We start from the raw sequence: 22722 nt of genomic DNA on the forward strand, positions 1-22722 counted from the left end.
AACTAGTGGTGCAAAACCAAAGTTTTAAGTTTTAAATGGATGTGTATGCAGCTCCTTCACCTCAATGGCTTTTGATTTCACAAATATGCACGGGCAGTCCCACATTTTACTAGCGACTTTTTGCGTCTGAAAAACACATCAAGAATCAACACCGTTCTCCATTTAGTTGTTTTATAATTCAAATGTGAACAACCCCCAAAATCTAGTCTTAAAGAAAATGCAGCTAAGAACAGGGAAGTGCTCTTAGATTGGATAATGGCCCCAGAGCCCACTCATCATTTATGACACTATTACAGATATTCATTTTCTATTCGTGGCAAATATAAGAATGTAACCCATCTCTTTTCAGCCTACTTGGATTTACTCTTAATCCCTAGATTCATAATTATATTACTATATTACTATATTAAGTTGATTAGGCATGGACATATATACACTACCAAACGTAAAATAGATAGCTAGTGGGAAGCAGCCACATAGCACAGGGAGATTAACTCGGTGCTTTGTGACCACCTAGAGGGGTGGGATAAGGAGGGTGGGAGGGAGGGAGATGCAAGAGGGAAGAGATATGGGAACATATGTATATGTATAACTGATTCACTTTGTTATAAAGCAGAAACTAACACACCATTGTAAAGCAATTATACTCCAATAAAGATGTAAAAAAAAGTTGATTAAAAGTTCACAAACTTAGCACACAACTTTAAATTTCCATATTGATATAAGGCAATCTTGGTTGTATCTTGTGCTACCTGAGTAAAGATAAACATTAAAGAGAACCTGGGAAGGGGGAGGGGGTGTTCCTAACCTAACCTTGATTATGTAAAGAAAATCCCCCATCTAAATGATAAAAGAAAAGAGTAATGCTTGTACATTTTATTAGTGTTTTAAAATTAGTGAGTTAAACTGTCAAAGCTTTGATTTTCCTTTCATGTGTGTCTGGGCAGGTCTAAGCCTCAGGTAACGCCCTTTTTCCTTCTCCCTCTCTTACCTTTCTTTGCACCTGTCCACTGTAGGCTCCCAGCAGCTCCCAAGGAGTCCAATTCTCCTCTTCTCTCCTTTTCCTCCTCCTACCCATCCCCTCCTCCCCGCCCCCGCTCCCAGTTCCCTCCCTTCCCCCCTTCCCTTCTTCAATATACCTGCCAAGCTGGGCTCCTTTTAGCAGCGATCTATCACTGCAAAGGAGCTCACATCAAAGGCAATCGCACGGCCGCAGCAGAACAGCATCACGGTTGTTCCAAAGACAACCCCAAAGAGCGGCCTTGACTGCGCCTCCCCGAAGTTGCTGGCCAGCTTTGGCCAAGTGCGGGAATGATTTTTGCGACTGCATGGATAGAGAGCCGTCAAGGGCCCCTTCTGGTCACTTCCGAAGAGCAAAAACGTGAGAGGAGGCCGGTTTAAGATTTCAAACAGAACCTCCCCAGCGAGCATGAAAGGACTTGATTAGCATATGTCAAGAGGACCCGCATATATACTGTGTGTATGTACACAGGACTCTGATCCGTTTGCGGAGTTGGAGCCCCAGGCCCAGCCCCAGTATTGGCAGCGGCAGCTATAGATGTTTCTGCAAAGCCAGCAACCGGCTCCCACCTACCCCAGGAGAGAAGATCGCTCCAAGACAGTGAAAGCCTCCCTGCTCTCAGTGCAAAGTTCATCCAGCGACCTCACGGGACTAACCGGGCCTTAGCTTGTTTGCGCTTGTTTGGCTATAATTTTTCTCCATTCACCTCCCCATCCCTGCTCCATTTTTTTTATTGGGGGTCTTTTGTTTTCCGGATCCGTCGCCTCTCCCTCCGGCCGCCCCATGGCTCCCTTAGCCGAGGTCGGGGGCTTCCTGGGCGGCCTGGAGGGCTTGGGCCAGCAGGTGGGCTCGCACTTCCTGCTGCCTCCTGCCGGGGAGCGGCCGCCTCTGCTGGGCGAGCGCCGGGGCGCGGCGGAGCTGGGCGCCCGCGGCGGGCCCGGGGCTGCGGAGCTGGCGCACCTGCACGGCATCCTGCGCCGCAGGCAGCTCTACTGCCGCACCGGCTTCCACCTGCAGATACTGCCCGACGGCAGCGTGCAGGGCACCAGGCAGGACCACAGCCTCTTCGGTACGTACCGGCACCCCCGCCTCCCGCGCCCCTCTGCTCCCCCTCTTGCGTCTCCCTCCCCGTTCGCGGATGGAGTCGGGACTACGTGGGGCCGGGAGCCCCCGGAACCCTTCCAGTGTGAGGTGCTGGCCTGGGCTGCTGGGCGGCCAGCGAGGCACCGGAGGACTTTCCCCGCCCGCGGGCCGCCGCGGTTGCCGGCCGGCCTGCTGCTCCAGACGCTGAGGGCAGGAGGAGAAAGGGGGGTGCTCCGCCCGCACCTGGCTGCCCTGCCCTTCCTGCTGCCTGGGACACCGAGCCCTGGACTCGGAGCCACATCTTTCCCGCACTCCTTACCTCGCAGGCAGTTTTTTGTTTTTGTGTTCAAAATCCCTATTATTTTCTCCTACTTCCTCTCATATTTCCCCTTAACAAAAGTTAACAACCGGAAGCTTCTTCAAACCTGCCCTGCAGCTGTGCAGTTGATGAGTCTCCCATGGCTACTGCTCAAAGGATAGCTCTAACATAGGAGGCGAGCTTTTACGTGTCTACCTAGAGAACCATAAATGTTCACCTGAAAAGGTAACAGATTAACTTTCCGTGGGTACCATCGCTACTGTCAGGCTCACCTGCCTGCAGTTCTCAGCGCTCTTAAAGTTTGGTGAGGGGAAAAAAAAAAAAAAGCTTATCCGGCTACTGAGCATGCCCAGTCCTTCAGCCGAGATCCTCTTTAGAAATTGTGAAATCTGAAAGCAAAGATCTTGGTATTGACCTTAGGTAAGAGGAAATGGGGAAGCGAAAGAAGATACGGGTGGGAACACAAAGGGACGTACTTCAGAATACCTCCAACAGTGCCTGGGAGCAGAAGGGGTTAAAAGAAAGAAACAAAAACAAAAAACCCCCGAATGATTGTTAAGGCAGATTGTTAAGACACTAGATTGGGAAACCATACGGTCTCGATTGTTAATTACCCCCTAACTAGCTGGGTGACTAGCACGTGCCCTCACCGGTCTAAGCCTTAGTTTTCTTGTCTGTACAATGAGGTTAAATCAGGTGATTCTCTCAAGATGCTCTCCTGTTCTAACAGCCCAGAATCTTTCCTCCACTGTGGAAGTTTTCATCATATTAGAGTTAACTGGCTAGCACTCTCAAAGGATTTTGATCATCAAACTTGGGACTTCATTAGAGAGAATCAGTGTATTTCATTTTAAAGATACCATTTACCTGTCAGCAGCAATGTGAAAGGGCCTAACATAGTGTCAGTTTTCCTTTTCTTTCCTAAGCACTGGAATTCTTTGAGAATCTCTTCTCTGAAGGGCCCTCTCTTATCCTCACCCCTGTTCTTATTTGGCTTTCTTTTTTTTGACTTGTAGTCCTCATTAAAACTTTGGGGAAGTGTAAATCTCAGTTTGAGGGGCATTTGTAACTCTAGATGTAGAAATGAGCATGTGGTGGTCATTTGGTAGCACTTAAAGGCTTAGAAAATTAACTTTTTAAAACCCACATGTTTGCAGCTTCCACTGATCTCTTCCAAATTCCCATTGACTATGAGTCCAGAGTGTCATGACCTAGTGGCCCCCCTTGGGGTCACTTTCAGAAAGTAGTTTCTAAATTGAGGAGGCTGAGATTCTGAGTCTAAAGAACTTTGTGACACCAGGTGGCTCAGTTCCCTTGCCTGTAAGAATTACTGCATTACAGAAAAACCCTCCAGCTACCAGAAGGATTTAGAAATGAATGCAAATGTGATAATGCCTATAAGTAGAGCAGGTACAAGTTAAGCTTAGGTAATATTCAGACATCTCCCCACCCCCCCCCACACCGGGATACATAGTATAAGCTTGGAAATTCTATTTTTAAGACCCTTATAATTCAACCATAATCTCTCCAATGTCAAGAGTTGCTTCTTCCGCTTTGTGTCTCTTTATAAGACTGACTCTACGGGAAGAGATTAGTAAATATTTATAGACTTGATAACATTCATTAAACTGGTATTTTATTTCATTCCTTAATAAATGTTGCATATCAGAATGACCATCTTAGTAGAATTTTTTTTTTTTTGGCTAAAATTTTGTATGCTTATTTAGTAATTGGAAAAATATGACTTGGACTGATGTTTGTGCTGGTTTAAGCCACCCTGTGGTGCAAGGGTACCTATCAGAACAAAATATTTACTGTGACACAAAGGAATGATAACCCAGATTAGCATTGTAGCTTAAAGGAGTAACAACCTCTAGGATGCATTAGAGTGCATCCTAGTGGCCTGTGATAGCTAAAACATCATAATTTATAACAAGAGAGTGCAGGTGAGAAGAAAGTGTATATACAACATGTGTAATATTATAAGCTTCTCTCTATATTTGCCTTCTCTTTTTAGTGCTTCAATTAACTATGAAATTATTTTTCTCTCTAAAAATTCATTTCTGTGTCATCAAAGTAAGAATTTTGAAAATGCTTAAGATGTGCTATTTGAGATGTTAAAGTAACTAACATTTTTGATAATTTATACTAATTTGGCTATGATTCAATAAAAAATTCAGAATACTGTGTTTTAAAATTTCAAAACCACATCAATAGAATATAAACAAAAAGATCCCTGTAAGGTTTAAAAAATTTCCTATCTGAGTTAGCTCTGTATTTATAATAGAGTTTTCCTGCACAGTAGTACAGTAGGAAGATTTTACCTAATACATAAACCTGGAATCATTACTTAAAAAAAAAGTTTAGCCTGAGATCAAACATATTCCTTTAAAGACCTTTCTTTTATTCTCCCCTATTCTCCATAGATTTGTCTGATGTGGTTGCATTGTGGGTTGACTCACCTCTTTATTATGATTTTAAAAAAGGCTGGCTTTGAAAATGATACCAAAAAGACAAAGTACCTCCAAGTATTTTTATGGGACACTAGGCATTAGAAAATCTATCTAAAATCTGTGATTACCTCTTAAGGAAAGCTTTTCATGTCTACTCTTTGTTAAAGAATTAGCTTAGTTGCCACCTCATATTATAAATAAGAAAGACTTGTCAAATCTCATTTAAGAATCAAATGATTACAAATTACTGTGTGGTATACTATTTCCTTGTGGAGAAAAAACGATCAGAATTTAAAAGTGTGGCTAAAATCTTTAAGAGGAATATGAAAAGCACATAACTTTTTTCCCATCAGCCCCTATGAGCCATTGCAAAATTATTTTGACCTTGTTATATGTATATGAGGCTTTGGATGTCGTTTAATGAAGTTGAAGCTATTGAATATAATTATTCTAAGAATATATATAATTTCTTGTCTTTCTACAATTACATATTTTTTGACAACATAACGGCATTATTTTAAGATGAGAATTAAAGTGTAAGTGGTTTACAATTTAGTTTTGCAAGAAAAATGGATACTTTATAAGATCTGTTTTATAATTGATTTATATGGAAATGAATCTTGTATTGTACTTGAAAACTAGTTTTATTATACAGTCTAATCAGTTAATCAGTTCCTGTTCTTTGAAAGACAAGAGCATCTTAACGTAAATCAGATACTTAAAGAGAATTAAGTTACAAGTGAACTGCAGTACACTTCTCAGTTGAATGTAACATTCATTACAACTTCAAGTAATTATACATTTGTAAGTATATCTGGATGAAATTCCATTAACGTATCTTCTTCTACCAATCATGTTTTGGGCCTATATTTTTGTTTCTAACAGGAATCACTCACTAATGAGCTTGGCAGTACATTTAATTTTCCTTTACTTCCCACCTCTATATCAGTCATTATAATGGCTATCCTATGAGGTCTGTATCTTCCTACTATATCTTACCTCCTCTCTGCCTTAGGCTCTCATACAGGGACAGTGACTCTTTCAAGCCACTTAACAGGCAATTTAGCAGTACGATATTGTTGCTGTAAGATCCTTGTTAGCTCTAGTGCTCTACATGATCTCCTAATAGTTTGCAAGAGCTCATTTGAGCTCTTCAGAATCTATGTTTAGAGCTTAAGCATCCATGTTTCTGCCAAAGAGTGAATTAGGATCTGGACAGAACAGAGACCTCCATATATGCAAATAGCCAGATTTTGTACTTTCCTTTGGCCTTGGGAACGTCACGTGTCCAAACAAGAACTTGTATAATAAATCAAGAAATGACTTAAGATCAAGAGTCAGGCTAAATGGTACACATTTATACTGTTTGTAGAGCTTAAGAGGGAGTGAAGGGGTGAAGGTAGAAAGCTATCGAGGAAGGCAGTTCCAAGCATAAAAGTACGTCTATATACTTTTTCACCAGAGTCTAAAGAGAAGAACAAGACAAAGACATTAGTCCAAAGGTTAGTGTGTGCAGAGAAAAAGAATGATGCAGAGGGAAGCATTAAGGTTTTTTGTTGTTGTTGTTTTTGTTTAACTATGGTGTATTAAGAATATTGAGTGGAGAGTTTTCGGTACTAATTTACCTATAGATAAATGAAAATAATTCTGGAAAGTTATTGAAAGCAAAATCTACTTGCATGCTAAATTCTTGGTATTTGGCTATTACATTTCATGAATTATAAAGTCCTTTTACTTCTTTGAACCATAAAATTTATTTTTAAGGATCGTGGGACAGGAAATAGCATGCTATATAATCTGTAAATTTTGAAACTACTGTCTTGTCCTCAAGAAGCACTGTTTTGAAGTACAAACATTGGATTAGGGCTCAGAAGATGTGAGTTCAAGTGTCTGTCCTATTAATTACAAATATCATGCCTTTAAGCAAGCCTCAGTTTCTTTATATGTAAAATGGGATAGTAATATCTTCTATGCTTATCTTAGGAGGTTGTTTTTGAGGACCAGATAGAAAGTACTGATAAAAGTAGAAGCCCTTTATAAACTACAAAATACTAATACACCCATATAAGGTATACTGGCTGCTGCTAGAAAAAAATTTACTTGATTCATAGTAAGCAAAAACAAAGCAAAACAATTAATAGAACATGGTTGTAGTTAATAGAATCAAGGAGGAGAATTATGAACACCTCTATTATGTACTAATTTTATGGTAATAATAGTTTCCATTTATTGGGTGCCTAAATGTGTTAGTCTTTACCACTCTCCTGTAAGGAAGCATTTCACCCATTTTGCGTATGAGGAAATTGAAGTTCAAAGAAGACAAATGACTTATGTAGACTAATCAGTAAGTTACTGAACTGGATTCAAACCCAGGTCAGTCTGGTTTAAGGTTTTACACCCTTAACATTTTATCACGATGAACAATTTTTGGTTTTTTAGTTTTATTCATCTGTAAAATAGGAGGCTCATCATAATGACAACTGTACATCACTTTTCAGTTTACAAAGGCCTTCCACATACATCATTATATTTAGCAATTTGATCTACTGCTCTTTGGAAGATTTTCATTAGTCGTATGTTCTCTAATAAATGCAAATCATTATTTTGTTTATAAATTCAGGTATCCTGGAATTCATCAGTGTGGCAGTGGGACTGGTCAGTATTAGAGGTGTGGACAGTGGTCTTTACCTTGGAATGAATGACAAAGGAGAACTCTATGGATCAGTACGTATTTTTTAAAAAATTATTGTAATTCATTAAATAATGACTATCCATTTTATAAGTAAAATAGCTACCGATTATGCATATCAGAAGAAATACATAAACAACATACTTAAGTAGAAATTAAAAATCTAGATCCTGATAAATTTCCACATGTCTAGGCAGTAGTATAGCAACTCACTTTCATTTCTTTTTTTTTTTTTTTGGCTACGTTGGGTCTTTGTTGCTGCATGCAGGCTTTCTCTAGTTGCTATAAGCAGGGGCTACTCTTCCTTGCAGTGCGTGGGCTCGTGGGCTCAATAGTTGTGGTTCGCCGGCTCTAGAGTGCAGGCTCAGTAGCTGTGGCACATGGGCTTAGTTGCTCCACGGCATGTGGGATCTTCCTGGACCAGGGATAGAACCAATGTCCCCTGCATTGGCAGGCGGATTCTTAACTACTGCGCCACCAGGGAAGTCCCCTCACTTTCATTTCTTAAACCCTAAAACTTTATTGCTTTTAGCTCACTAGTTTTTTTTCTGCCCATTATCCTGATACCAGAGACAGAAAAATGAGAGCATTTTCTTCTTGCCATGTTAGATTCTTTTCATCTTTACATTCATTTAATATAAATTTTCTCTACCTATTATTACCTTCATAGATAAGTATACATCACTGACTTGCTGACCTTTGCAATATAGGAAATGAATGAATGAAATCTTAGGATACCTTAAACAATAACAGGAAATGGCAACCACACTAGTTGGACCGTATCTGCAGACTTGATAATTACAGTAGCCATGCTCTTACTCAGAGTTGCATTGGGCAGTTTTTAACTTATCACTGGGGATAAGTGCACACATCTGTAGGTCTACTATAAATGTTTTAAATATGGAACTTACAGTAAACTTTTCAAGTTAATACTTCATCAGTATAAGGTTTTTTTAATTTTCTTTTTTCTTTTCTTTCCTTTTTTTTTTTAACGACAAAGCAGCAAAAACAACACAAGAATTAGAGCAACAGGATAATATAAAACTCAACCTGCAGTACTATGTAGATCTTTCGCTTTCACTGTATCATTTTTTCGTTGTTCGCAGTTGCTATATAATTGTAAGAAAATTGTTAAAGTGTAAATGTGGGCCACTCCCACCCATTCCCTCATGTGAAATCCCTTCTTAAAGTCGAAGTCTCTGTAGCTATTTCCAAAGAGAATTTACTTTTATGATTTAGCAGATGACACTATCTGGTACCTTCTTTTTTCTTAAAATCTCAATTGAGACCACAATATACAGTTAGAATCTCAATATACACTGAGGAAAATCGGTTATCATATTTCAGTAAATGGTACTCCACTTAATATCTGTCCTTCTAAGGGCAACACTTGCCCTTTCCGGGCTTTCTGTCAGCTCAGAAGAAGGAGAAATAATGCATTGTGTAATCTCCTAAGAGTAGAATTACAATTGAAAGAGGAAAACATGCACATAATCTTCCTTCTTCATGTATGTGTCAGATTAAAAAAGCAACTGTAGTCTACCCCTTGGGATAATATACAGTCCCTCTTGAAAAGACAAGAAATCACTGGGCTTTTTACCTAATAGTAATATCCAGATATAAGTTAATTGTGGGGATTATGTCATCAAACAATAAATTCATAAGGGGAAGATATATGACTTGGAGTGATGATCTTGAGTTAGGAATTTGAATGTTAGCAAGGTCTTGAAACATTTCAAGATGGTAGTGGAGATTTGCTGTGTAGAACTTTGGCATCTAATGATGGAACAAGATAAACTACAGGCCTATTTGCCAGTGATGGTGATGGAAGGGAGGTCAAATGGAGCATGGGCAAGTTTAGAATATTTATTGTTTGAAAATAAAATTGAGAATTGACATTTAACTTAGAGTTCTGTAAACTAAACTGCTGGATGGAGTCCCCTGGGAGAAAGAATTCCAGATAACATGAGAACTAAAACAGAACAAAGCAAAAACAATCTACCCTCTCTCCTTCTTTGATAAGGATATAGTTATAGGCAAATAAATAGAGAGTTGAGACTTTTCTAAGGAAATTCTCTTAAAGATATCTTTTTCAATGGCAGTTATCTTCTCTCTTTTAGGAGAAACTGACTTCTGAATGCATCTTTAGGGAGCAATTTGAAGAGAACTGGTATAATACCTATTCATCCAACATATATAAACATGGAGACACTGGCCGTAGGTATTTTGTGGCACTTAACAAAGATGGAACTCCAAGAGATGGTGCCAGATCTAAAAGACATCAGAAATTTACACATTTCCTGCCTAGACCAGTGGATCCAGAAAGAGTTCCTGAACTGTACAAGGACCTACTAATGTACAGTTGAAGGGTGATAGTGTCTTTACTGAAGAACCAAACTACAACTATTCTTTCTTATTACAGTTTGCATCATAAAATAATAACACAGGAAGACCTTCAGAATGTTATGGAGTCTATTTTCCACTGGGAGACTGAATTTGGAAAGAATATTGAGAACAAACAAACAAAAAATATCTTGACTTGAAGTAGATCAAGATCTCTCTTTACAAGTGGATTAAGTTCCCTCGGGTACACTGGCTCTGTCCTCACTTGTAGATTGAAGCTGAAAATCTGTTAAACTGTGGGTAATGGGAACCCTACCTAGTTTGCTGCTGGTGCCTCACCTCTCTGGAGTATGTTTACTTTAAAAGTTACATTAAAAATAGATACTTCATGTTGAAGAGATGTATTGACATAGTTGGCCAAGATCATTGCTACATAAATTTTGAGAACCTTGTAGGATTTTGCAGGTTACGGCATTTTATGTAAAAAATTTGGGTGAAACATGGACTATGAAACATGCCACACCAAGACGGAACATTTTTTTTTAAAAAGGATGGACCTATTTATACATTTTCAGTTTGCAAATATTTATTATATATATTTATTTATTAAAGAGTTTATTTTTTACTAGTACATGAAGATAATACAAGAGAAAAAAACAACAAAAATTTCTTTATCGTGCCATTACTTTGTTGTGATGTCTTGGGCTGTAAAGAAGACATCATTATTGCTACACATTAAACATAGAATAAGATCTTGAATTTCTTTTTAAAAATAAAGTATAGCATAGATTATATTTTTTTGCAGTCAATTGCCTTCTAAATGTAACATTGGTTTCTTTGGCCTAGAAAAATGCTGTATCAATTTGTATTGAACTCAACACACATTCAAAAAGGGAATTAAACATTTTAATTTTTATGTTTTGGTTTCATTCCTTTTCAGGTGGAGTTATTCTACTTATAGGACATATTTTTAAAGTGACAAAATTCTGAGTTCCTAGAGAAAAGCTTGATATTTAGAGAACTTCTAATGGTGAAAATTACTGGACATTATAAGCCATTTATGCTTACCTATTTTCTTAGTCTGGCAAAGCCCATTTCTTTTCACCCACTATGATCACAGAAAGAATGTGTCTTTGTGGTACCACCATTAATAATAGTAAGGCTTCATCTACCTATCCGAGTGTGCTATCTTTTCCGTTATAGCCGCTATTTTGTCATTATTTCAATAAACAGTCATTAAGCCTACTATGCAGAAGATACTGTGAGGCACTAAGGAAAATATGGTGATCAAGCCAGAGGTGGGTCCTGCTTCATGGAGCTTAACGTCTAGTAAGGGAAACTAACGAACACCGTAACTGTGAATTGTGACCTGCTCTATGAGAAAAACAAGGTTCAGACACAGAAAAAAAGAGAATAAATTTAGATAGGGTGAGTCAGAGGCTTCTCTAAAGAGCTGACATTTCTTAAAGGATAAGGCTAAGAGGAGAATAAGAGCCTTAAAGGAAGAGGAAACAGTGAGTCTGGAGTCCCTAAGGTGAGAAAGAGCTTTGTGGCTGGAGCTGAGTGACCAATTGGGAGAGTGGCACATATAAGTTTACAGAGCCACACAGATACAAATCCTGTAGGTTCTTAAAGACATTTCTGAGGTTTTATTTGCTCCTACCCAGCAGTTGTCAATGTCACCACCCTCACATTAGCAGTCATCGTTGGGAATGTGGTTACAATCATGGAAGCAGCTGTCACCAGTTAGAACCTGGAAGTCTTGGTGAAACACATTGCTGGGCTCCCGCCCCACAGTTTCTGATGTGTGGGTCTGGGGTGAGGCCTAAAAATTTACATTTTTAACAGGTTCCCAGGTAATATTGATGCAGTTGGTCTGGAGACCATACTTTAAGAACCACTAGTCTAGAGCAGTGTTTCTCACACTTTAATGTACATGCAAAATCACCTGGGGATCTTGTTAAAGGACAGATCTGTTAAACTAGGTCTCAGTTAGCAGGTGAAGAGCTGAACTTTTGCATTTCTAACAATGTTCCAGGTGATGCTTGAGATGGCCAGACCATGCACCACACTTTGAATGAAAGACTAACTGTTGCTTTAATGTTCTCTGGAGTTATTCCTGTTAATTCATCCTCTCATTACTTGAATGAATTAATGGTAATGCTGAGGGTGAGGGTAGGGAGTTCAACAGATACCTTTAATAAAGCTACACGGGAATGTGTGCGTGGCTAGAGGGGTAGTGTGTGTACTTGCCTGTATACAGGGTAAGAGGCAGAGAAATGGTTTAGCTCAAAACCTATTGGTTTAAATATAGAATAGATAGCTAGTGGGAAGCAGCCGCATAGCACAGGGAGATCAGCTCAGTGCTTTGTGACCACCTAGAGGGGTGGGATAGGGAGGGTGGGAGGGAGATGCAAGAAAGAAGAGATATGGGGACATATGAATATGTATAACGGATTCACTTTGTTATAAAGCAGAAACTAACACACCACTGTAAAGCAATTATACTCCAATGAAGATGTTAAAAAAAAAAAAACCTATTCCTTTTATAAATATAAAAAAATAGTAAAAATGGTTTAGCAGTAATACTTTAATAATCTTCAGAATAAAATAATTCCCATTTATTTTTATTTGTCAATAAAAGTGAAAACCTAGTTTTGGTTCAGTGTTTGACACTTATATTTAAAGCATGTGTCCCAAAGCCAGCATTATGCAAGTATTTCAAATCTTTTGCAAAATGTTGCTGGTGTCTAAATTTATAACTGTGGAGGAAGTCATATAAATTTAAACAGATAATACACTGATCAGAGGTGGCCCACAGGGCTTCCCTGCAGGGCTTCCCTGATGGCGCAGTGGTTGGGAGTTCACCTGCTGATGCAGGCAACACGGGTTCGGGCCCCGGTCCGGGAAGATCCCATATGCCGCGGAGCGGCTGGGCCCGTGAGCCATGGCCGCTGAGCCTGCGCGTCCGGAGCCTGTGCTCTGCAATGGGAGAAGCCACAACAGTGAGAGGCCCGCATAGAGCAAAAAAAAAAAGATGGCCCACAACGAATATTGTTACTCAATCAAAATTTCTTCCTTTTTTTAGATATAATAGGAAAATAAATTTAACTTTTTTTAAAAAATTGGGGTATAGTTGCTTTACAATGTTGTGTTAGTTTCTGCTGTACAATGAAGTGAATCAGCTATATGTGTACCTATATGCCCTCCCTCCTGGACCTCCCTCCTCCGCCCCCATCCCACCCATCTAGGTCACCACAGAACACGGAGCTGAGCTCCCTGTGCTATACTGCAGGTTCCCACTAGCTATCTGTTTTACACATGGTAGTGTATATATGTCAATCTCAATCTCCCAGTTCATCCCACACCCCATTCCCCACCCCGTGTCCACATGTCCATTCCCTATGTCTGCGTCTCTATTCCTGCCCTGCAAATAGGTTCATCTGTACCATTTTTCTAGATTCCACATATATGCATTAATATACGTATTTGTTTTTTTCTTTCTGACTTACTTAATTCTGTATGACAGACTCTAGGTCCATCCACGTCTCTACACATGACCCAATTTCATTTCTTTTTATGGCTGAGTAATATTCCATTTTATATATGTACATCTTCCTTATCCATTCATCTGTTGATGGCCATTTAGGTTACTTCCATGCAAAGAAAACCATAAATTAGACGTAAAGACAACCCTCAAAATGGGAGAAAATATTTGCAAATGAAACAACTGACAAGGGATTAATCTCCAAAATATATAAACAGCTCATGTAGCTCAATATCAAAAAAACAAACAACCCAATCAAAAAATGGGCAGAAGATCTAAGTAGACATTTCTCCAGAGAAGACATACAGATGGTCAAGAGGCACATGAAAACATGTTCAATGTCACTAGTCATTAGAGAAATACAGATCAAAAGTACAATGAGTTATCATCCCCTGACACTGGTCAGAATGGCCATCATCAAAAATATCTACAGGGCTTCCCTGGTGGCGCAGTGGTTGGGAGTCCGCCTGCCGATGCAGGGGACACGGGTTCGTGCCCCGGTCCGGGAGGATCCCACATGTTGCGGAGCGGCTGGGCCCGTGAGCCATGGCCGCTGAGCCTGCGCGTCCGGAGCCTGTGCTCCGCAACGCGAGAGGCCACAACAGTGAGAGGCCCGCGTACCGCAAAAAAAAAAAAAAAAAAATCTACAAACGATAAATGCTGGAGAGGGTGTGGAGAAAAGGGAACCCTCTTGCACTGTTGGTGGGAATGTAAATTGATACAGCCACTACAGAGAACAATATGGAGGTTCCTTAAAAGACTAAAATAGAACTACCATATGACCCAGAAATCCCACTACTGGGCATATACCCTGAGAAAACCATAATTCAAAAAGTTTAACTTTTTTATGGTGATAGCTACCTGTAGAAATTTGAGATATGAAATATGATTGAAGTAGTGGCTTTATAAACTTTCAGAAAACTAGAAAGTCACTATATCTTGTATTCTAGTTCTATTTATATATTGGCATGTCTTCCTATGTCAGAAAAACAATTTATATCTACTGAATTTATACTCCTTGAAGAAATGATCTATTCCATATCTGAATAGATTTCACTTGATACTCCTAAATGGAAGTAGTGTGTGAACATATTAATTAATTCATACATGGAAGGATAAGAATAATTTGGTTTATTATCAAATCAATATTTTGAAAATAATTTATTTTATCCTCAGGATGCTTGGGGAAAATCTCACCCATTAGTCATCTTCTTTCTTCTTTATTTTAAATGTTCTATTAGAAATCATTTATTAACTTACATTTTCCATTCTTTCTTGCTTGGAATGTTAACTATCATTTGCAAAACTTCCCTACAGTTTCTGCAATGATAAGAGACTGTATGTAAATAAACTTTCACTAGCAACAATTAGATTTTCTACTTGCTAAAATAGAACAGATTGATCTCTTTCCCGGTTGGGTGTTCTCCACAGGCTCCAGCCATTGCCATGTATAACTGGATATAAGTAATACTTTGAGACCAAGGTTCTTCTCTCTATAGAGACCACTCTGGCATGGGAGGCTGCAATGTGTCAAATGGCCCATGACAGTTGGTTAAATGGTTCCGTAAATGCTGAAAATAGCCTTGCTTCTCATCAGACTAAGCAACCCCACATTCAGGCCCCAAAAGTGCAGTTGATTGGGACAAGCTGGTACAGTGAAGTTGTACCCTAGTCTTGCCTAGGATACTATGTCCATCAACCGAAAAGAAGGATTAGAGAACTAGACTAGAAAAGAAAAATCTAATCAAAGGCCTCTTAGTTTTAAAAGATTTCTGGATTTCAAATTAAAGTTCCCCTTGCCCTGTTTGAAAAAATATTAGATGTTTCCTGGTTCCTCAGCCACTAAAGCTTCCTGTATGATTTGGCTTCTAGGTGGTTCACATGTATCTTGCCACCCATTGGGTCAAAGGGAGTTTGAATATTTATTTTAGCATTTCTGGCATCCAGAAATGAATATCTGTCCTCATTTCATCCACAAGTCCCCCCCACCATGGTTAAAATATAAGAAAATATAACATCAGATACAAGTGTTTACTTATATATTTTTGACCAACCCATGTTTTTTCCCCAATGAACCGTATACTCTTTATCCCAATTCAGTAAATAAGTCAGCTCTACTTCTATTTGCTCTCTAGTTTTTTAATGAAGAAGCATTTGGGACCTGTCACTTGTATTGCTCCAGATCTCTTCATGGTGGTGGAATGACCAGTCGTGTGTGTGGTATTTTTATTTATTTATTGGCCAGACTATTACCTCACCCTTTGCCGTGGGGCTTGAGTTGTGTGGAGGGTGGGACTGTGAAGGGGGCATTATTGTGAAGGGAGAAATTATTGAGAAGATAAATTGTTAAGGTGAAGAAGACTCTACCTCCAATCACACTGAGATTTGGATGGCTACCACATCTTGTGGTATTTGAAAATAATCGTCTTGGAGGTATCAGAGTGAAGAGTGCAGTGGTCAAGCACAGTGTTTCTTAGAAGAAGCAGTGTACCTTGGGCATCAGTCAGGGTGCTCTTGCCAAGGGCTGGCTCCTAGTCGTGCAGCATGCTTCTGTGAAGGGCAGTACTCTATCCTGATTCTACTGCTTCCATTTAACAATGGAGCTCTCATCTGCCCGTCATCCCTTGAGAGTACTTGTGTATCAAATATAATCAAATTTGTGGTGGTGGCAGAAGGACCTGATGTTCTGTCTTTGGGGTGCTCTGTTTTAACGATGGACAAATAAGTGTCTGGCAACTGATTTGTACTCAAAAATGAGTACACCATTTGACAACATTTTCATTTCCTTAGGGACATGCCAATGATTCCACGTCAAGGGATCACTGGAGAGTCCACTGGGGAGTCTTTCTGGGTTATATGGGCTGAGAAGTTAGAAAGTTGCCTGTGTAATCTTTAAGAAACCTGCCTGTCAGGAGGCCACGTGATCTAATGATGTTACTGCAGCAGAATACCCCATTGTGTCGGTATCCGTACCCAGCACTTACTTTCTTTGCATCCTGTTTAGTGATGTGAGTTTCAAGGACAAACATTTTGTCCCACTCAGTGCATAATTTATATGTTCGAAATAACAACACTCCCATAAAAGTTATTGTTTGGTGAAGGGCCCTTGAATTTAGTTTTTCTGTTAAATTGTTCTATCATTTTTAGTTGTCAAACTAATAAGGGAAGGCAGAGCCTCAAGTACAGTTATTTCCAACGGCTACCCCAATGTGCCAGCTCTAAAATGAATACATCTTCTACTTGAATCAGATCAAGGACACCTGTCTAAATGTTACCTTATTAGATTATAATGCAGTGCTAAAGAATTTATCCTATAGTAGGGCCATTCTGGCCAGACAAAGGCACACTGTATTGACGACCAAAATTAACAGGTCATAATTAACATCTAAAAGGATGCATTTGCTACATCAGTGACCACAGATTACCAAAAGGTTGATTCAAGGTCCATCTCTATTTTGGACCAGTCAAACCAGGGTTCAAGGGGTAAGTGGTGTGTGAGGTTAGTCCCAGTTTCTTCAACATCCCTGCTATGAAATTTATTATAGTCCTACTGCACCGTGGTACTTTCCACATTTGCAGCAGTGTGGTTCTAGAGCTTCCCTTTTGGCAGGTCCAGTTGTTGGGGGTTCTACTCTTTGACATTTGAAGGCTCTTTCCATCCCTAGAATTACAATAAATCCCTTGCAATTACACACTCAGGGAAAGGAAATACCACCCCAGGAAAACTTCTTTGGTCCTCTGTGTCCGGCCACTATCTTAACCCAGGAACCACAGCTACTTCTCCTCCATATCTTTCAATAGTCAAAAAAATTTCTCTCCTTATGTTCAAGTTTCCCAGAATGAATGTTATCTTTGATCCTGTATCTAAAAGTTCCTGAGATTCTTGAAAATTATCCTTTGTTCAAAACAAGTCTCGGGGTTTAGAGTCTCTCCAGGCCAATCTAACGTTTTACTGGACCCGATGTTAAGGACTTTGGGGCAGATTGTCCTTCCCTTTGAGAGACTGGGTCTGATCTCCAGACTTGAGTGCCAGGGTTCTTAAATTAAGAAAGATCAGAAGAAATCAAAGGAAACACTTTGGAAGTTGTCCTTTGTTTTCCATGCCCAGGGAGTTTATCCTTAGGATTTACGAAGCCCTTGTCTCAGTGTTCCCTCTCTTGGCTCAGCTCCCAGTGATTTTGAAGTGGCTTGTTGCTATCTGTGTGGAGGGTTTGCCAAGGTTGTTGCCATAGCTGCCGTGCCTGCAAGTTTAGCTGATTCTTCTGTCCTATTGATCTCCTCTGAATCTTAGTAAGTTGTCAGTGTTTCTCTTGTGAATGGAGGATGTGATTCCAAATCTAATGACCCTTTGTCTTAGCCCATAGGGAAATTGTTGTGTAGACAGTGAGCCCAATCGAAATTCATATCTTTCCATTAGCCTATTCTCCAGCTATTTCCCATGAAATTCATGCTTCCATAGAAAGCTTTTGGGAGTTAGAAACATAACCCTTTGGGAGAGACTCAAGATGATCATTTCTTTGCATTTCGGCATAAAGATAATCATCTGAATTGTTAGGTTCACCTAGCCTGCTGGTCAGGATGGTCCCTATTTGAAGTTCTTTCTTTCTAGTCTCCTTGATCCCTTGCTTATCAGTTTTCCATGATGGGGTTGCTCTACTATTCCTTGCTTATCAGTTTTCTATGATGGGGTTACTCATCTTGGTTTCCAAGATTTCCCTACCCACAGAATCAAAGCATTAATTTCAAAGGGGTGTCCACTTCTTCCTCTCACATATTCTATTCATTACCTCTCCTTTTTCTAAATTGTGGTAAAATATACATAAATTTACCTTTTTGAAACAATTAAAAATGTACGGTTCTATGGTATTAGGTACATTCATGTTGTTGTGCAACCATCCCCACCATTCATCTCCAGAACGTTTTCTTCTTCCCCACCTGCAACTCTGATCCAGTGAACACTAACTTCTCATTCTCCTCTCCTCTCAGCCTTTGGCAACTACCATTCTACTTTCTGCTTCTGTGAATTCAGCTGCTTTAAGAACCTCGTATAAGTGGAATCACACATTATTTGTCCTTTTGTAACTGGCTTATTTCACTTAGCATAATGTTTTCAAGGCTTGTCTATGTTGTAGCACGTGTCAGACTTTTAAGGCTGAATAATGTTTAATTGTACATATATACCATATTTAGTTTACACATTCTTCTGTTCATGGACACAAGGGTTGTTTCCACCCTTTGTCTATTTTGCAAAGCTGCTATGAACATGGGTGTACAAATATTTATTCAAATTCCTACTTTCATTTCCTTTGGTCATACTTTAAACAGGTTTTAAAAATGTTCTTTAAAAATTTTTATTGTGGTATAATTTACATAGAATAATTCAAAGATTTTAAGTGTAGCATTTTATGGCTTTTGACAAATATTGATATATACACCTGTGTAACTCCCACTACACTCACGATATGGAATAAATCCATCAGGCCAGAAGGCTTCTCCTTGCCCATTTGTGGTCATTACTTCCTTCACCCACAGCTCAAGGAAACCACTAATCTGCTTACTGCCTCTGTAGATTAGCTTTTATTTTCTAGAATTTAGCATCGATGGAAACATTCAGTATGAATTCAACGTTTTTGAGATTTACCCATATTGCATGTATCAGAGGTATCTTTCTCTTTATTGCTGAGTAGTAGTTCATTGTAAGGCTATAACACAATTTGTTTATCTATTCAACAGTTGATGGACATCTGGTTGTTTCCAGGGCTATTGTGAATAAAACTGCTATGAACATATATTTTTCATTCTCTGGGATAAATATCTAGAGTGGAATTGCTGAGTTGTATTTATAATACACAGCCAACCAGTGTCCCAAAGTGGTTGTACCATATTACTTTTAAAAGAGCATCATAAGGACTTTCCTGGTGGTGCAGTGGTTAAGAATCCGCCTGCCAATGCAGGGGACATGGGTGGGAAGATCCCACATGCCGTGGAGCAACTAAGCCCACGCGCCGCAACTACTGAGCCTGCGCTCTAGAGCCTACGAGCCATAACTACTGAGCCTGCGAACCACAACTACTGAAGCCCCTGTGCCTAGAGCCTGTGCCCGGCAACAAGAGAAGCCACCGCAATGAGAAGCCCACGCATCACAACAAAGAGTAGCCCCCGCTCGCTGCAACTAGAGAAAGCCTGCGTGCAGCAACAAGACACAACACAGCCAAAATAAATAAATAAATAAAATTAAAAAAAAATAAAAATTAAAAAAAATAAAAGAGCATCATATAAGAGATCCAGTTGTTTTACTTGCTCATCAACACTTGGTATCAATAGTCTTTCTAGTTTTAGAAATTCTAGTGATAGCTCATGTAGTTCTAATTTGCATGTAATTTACATCTAAATGCATTTTATTTAATTAATTAAATTCCATAGTGACTAATGATGTGGAACATGTTTTCATGAGGTTATTTGTCATCTGTATATCTTCTTCAGTAAAGCATTAGTTCAGATTTTTGCCCATATTTCTTGGGTTATTTATCGTATTATTATTGAGTTGTAAGAGTTCTATATATATTCTAGGTATAAGTCCTTTTTGAATATATATTTTGCAAATATTTTCTCTCAGTCTGTGGTTTATCTTTTCTTTCATTAACAGGGTCTTTTGAAGAGCAAAGTTTTAAATTTTGATAAAGTCCAATTTATGAAATTGTTTTCATTCATGCTGTTTGTTTTGTATCTAGAATTCTTTTGCCAAACCCAAAGTTGCTAAAGATTTCTCCTGTGTGTTCTTCTTGAAATTTTTATAGTTGTAACTCTTACATTTAGATCTATGATCCATTTTGAGATTATTTTTGCCTGTGAAATTTTTAGAATTTTATTTATCTTTTTTTTTGATGAAAGACTATTTAATTCTTCAAGAAAACAGACCAAATGTGTTTCACTGTGAACACTTTGTAGAGGCGAACTGAGGCTGCAGTACTTTAGTGGTTTGTTTTTTTTTAATATTTATTTGGCTTTGCTGGGTCTTCGTATGCGGGATCTTCAACGCCCCATGTGGGATCTTTAGCTGGGGCACACATGCGGGATCTAGTTCCCTGACCAGAGATCAAACCCAGGCCCCCTGCCTTGGGAGCGCACCGCACCACCGGGGAAGTCCCAGCACTTTAGTTTTGATGCAGTATTCTGCCAGGGTCGTGGGGACCTTCACTCCATCCTTTTCTGCTTTGGCCTTAGTGGCTGACACCTGTTTCCTAATGATTTCGGCATATTCTTTGTCTTTTCCTGTACTGTCCCTCCCTTCCCTGAACATAACAGAAGCATCCACCTCGACTGGGGAGGAGGTGTTGGGCTCATTAAGCAATGAGATTATACTTAACAAGATAGTACTGAGATTTTGAGTAGGGTTCCGCCTTTCAGAGGGCGGTTCTCCACTCTGCCGGTCGTCCACAGGCGGAGGAAGAATGGAAATGCATACGTCTCCACGCTCTTAAATGTTGGGGAGTCACATTTGGGTCAAGAATCTCAAGGTAGGTGGTGAATCCGTGTAATCAATAGGGAATTTAATATGAGCTTTGAAGTAGCCGCCTTCGTAGAGGGTGTTAGGGGGTCCGAAGACGACAACCTCCCCGTTGTAGAGGTCGGATTCATCCACCAGTGTGATGCGGCGCCCTCCACCGCTTCCTCCTGCAGGGATTTGAGCTCGAGGAGCAGGGCCTTCTGCGAACTGGTCATCTGCTACTGGGACCCAGTCCTCACAAGTGGGCGGGGGGGGGGGGGGAGGGGGGAGGGGGACCAGGCCCTTCCCCGCCGCTTGCCCTGGGTGGGGCCGGACCCCGGCATCTTCACACACCCCGCGGCGGTACCAGGCCCCTGACGCCAGTGGGCTGGCCTGGTTCTTCTGCTCACATTCAGGCCGGGTCGGGGGAGGGCTGGAGAGAGTTAAAGAAATTCTGGGTTGTTCCCCGCCCCATCTTAACTGGGGGGGAGGGGGCGGTGAGAGGAGGTGAAAGTGGAGGAAGGCGTCCGAGGGCCCGGGATGGTGAGGGGACAGTGCCTAGCTTCCTGGACCTCTCCTAGAATTTAGTTTTTCTTTTCTTTTTTAAATTAATTTTTATTGGAGTATAGTTGATTTACAATCTTGTGTTCGTTTCTGCTGAACAGCAAAGTGAATCAGTTATACATATATCTACCCTTTTTTAGATTATTTTCCCATATAGGTCATTACAGAGTATTGAGTAGAGTTCCCTGTCCTATACAAAGGTTCTTATGAGTTACCTATTTTGTATATAGTAGTGTGTCTATGTCAATCCCAATCTCCCAGTTTATCCCTCCCTCTCCCCCTTGGTAACCGTTAGTTTGTTTTCTACATCTGTGACTCTATTTCTGTTTTGTAAATAGGTTCATTTGTACCATTTTTTTTTTAGATTCCATATATAAGTGATATCATATGATATTTGTCTATCTCTGTCTGACTTACTTCACTCAGTATGACAGTCTCTAGGTCCCTTCCATGCAGGTGAAAATGGCACTATTTCATCCTTTTTTTATGGCTAATATCCCATTGTATATATATACACCACATCTTCTTAATCCAGTCCTCTGTTGATGGGCATTTAGGTTGCTTCCATGTCTTGGCTAGTGTAAATAGTGCTGCAATGAACGTTGGGGTGCATGTATCTTTTTGAATTATGGTTTTCTCCAGATACATGCCCAGGAGTGTGATTGCTGGATCATATGGTAGCTATATTTTTAGCTTTATAAGGAACCTCCATACTGTTCTGCAAAGTGGCTGTACCAATTTATATTCCCATCAACAGTGTAGGAGGGTTTCCTAAAATAGATATGATGTACATTTTCTGTACATATTGGCTAAAGGTATTTGAGAATTTATTTGTATGCTACTTCAATTATCATAAGGCTGCAAGTATAAACCCAGGAGTAATTTTAAAATATATACTTATGAAAGTGCATTGTATAGATTCATAAAAATGTCCTGAGATATTAATATGCTCTGGGGCCTCCCACGGCTCACTCTGTGCCCTGAGATTTGTTCAGAAAATGTAATCCAGGTGGTTTCTTTTAGACTCTGAGCTGGAGTTTAGAGAATAGAATATTTATTAGGCATTGCCCTTGGGATAAACAAATGTGGAAAGAAAGGCAAGGAAATAAGATTGGGCAGGAAACGTTGAGCTGTGATGCAGACGTCATGTCAGACTTAGCCATTTTGATTGAGCTAAAATGGCCCTAGCTCACTGGAGTGAGTTGGCTGAAACTTCT

General features: G+C 39.8%; 1 protein-coding gene and 1 pseudogene across 1 annotated transcript; one reads left to right on the top strand and one right to left on the bottom strand.

Moving 5' to 3' along the window:
• The first annotated feature begins 1804 nt into the window (after positions 1–1804).
• FGF20 (fibroblast growth factor 20) lies at positions 1805–10774 on the top strand. The gene is made up of 3 exons (XM_030884110.2): positions 1805–2090; positions 7497–7600; positions 9686–10774. Exons 1-3 carry the CDS (start codon positions 1805–1807, stop codon positions 9929–9931), a joined length of 636 nt encoding a protein of 211 aa, XP_030739970.1. The 3' UTR covers positions 9932–10774.
• A 9777-nt stretch (positions 10775–20551) lies between these two features.
• LOC132594413 (ubiquitin-conjugating enzyme E2 R2 pseudogene) lies at positions 20552–21285 on the bottom strand (annotated as a pseudogene).
• Between the last annotated feature and the right edge of the window lie 1437 nt (positions 21286–22722).

This window comes from Globicephala melas, chromosome 21 (assembly GCF_963455315.2).
Source record: "Globicephala melas chromosome 21, mGloMel1.2, whole genome shotgun sequence".
Classification (NCBI taxonomy): Eukaryota; Metazoa; Chordata; class Mammalia; order Artiodactyla; family Delphinidae; genus Globicephala; species Globicephala melas.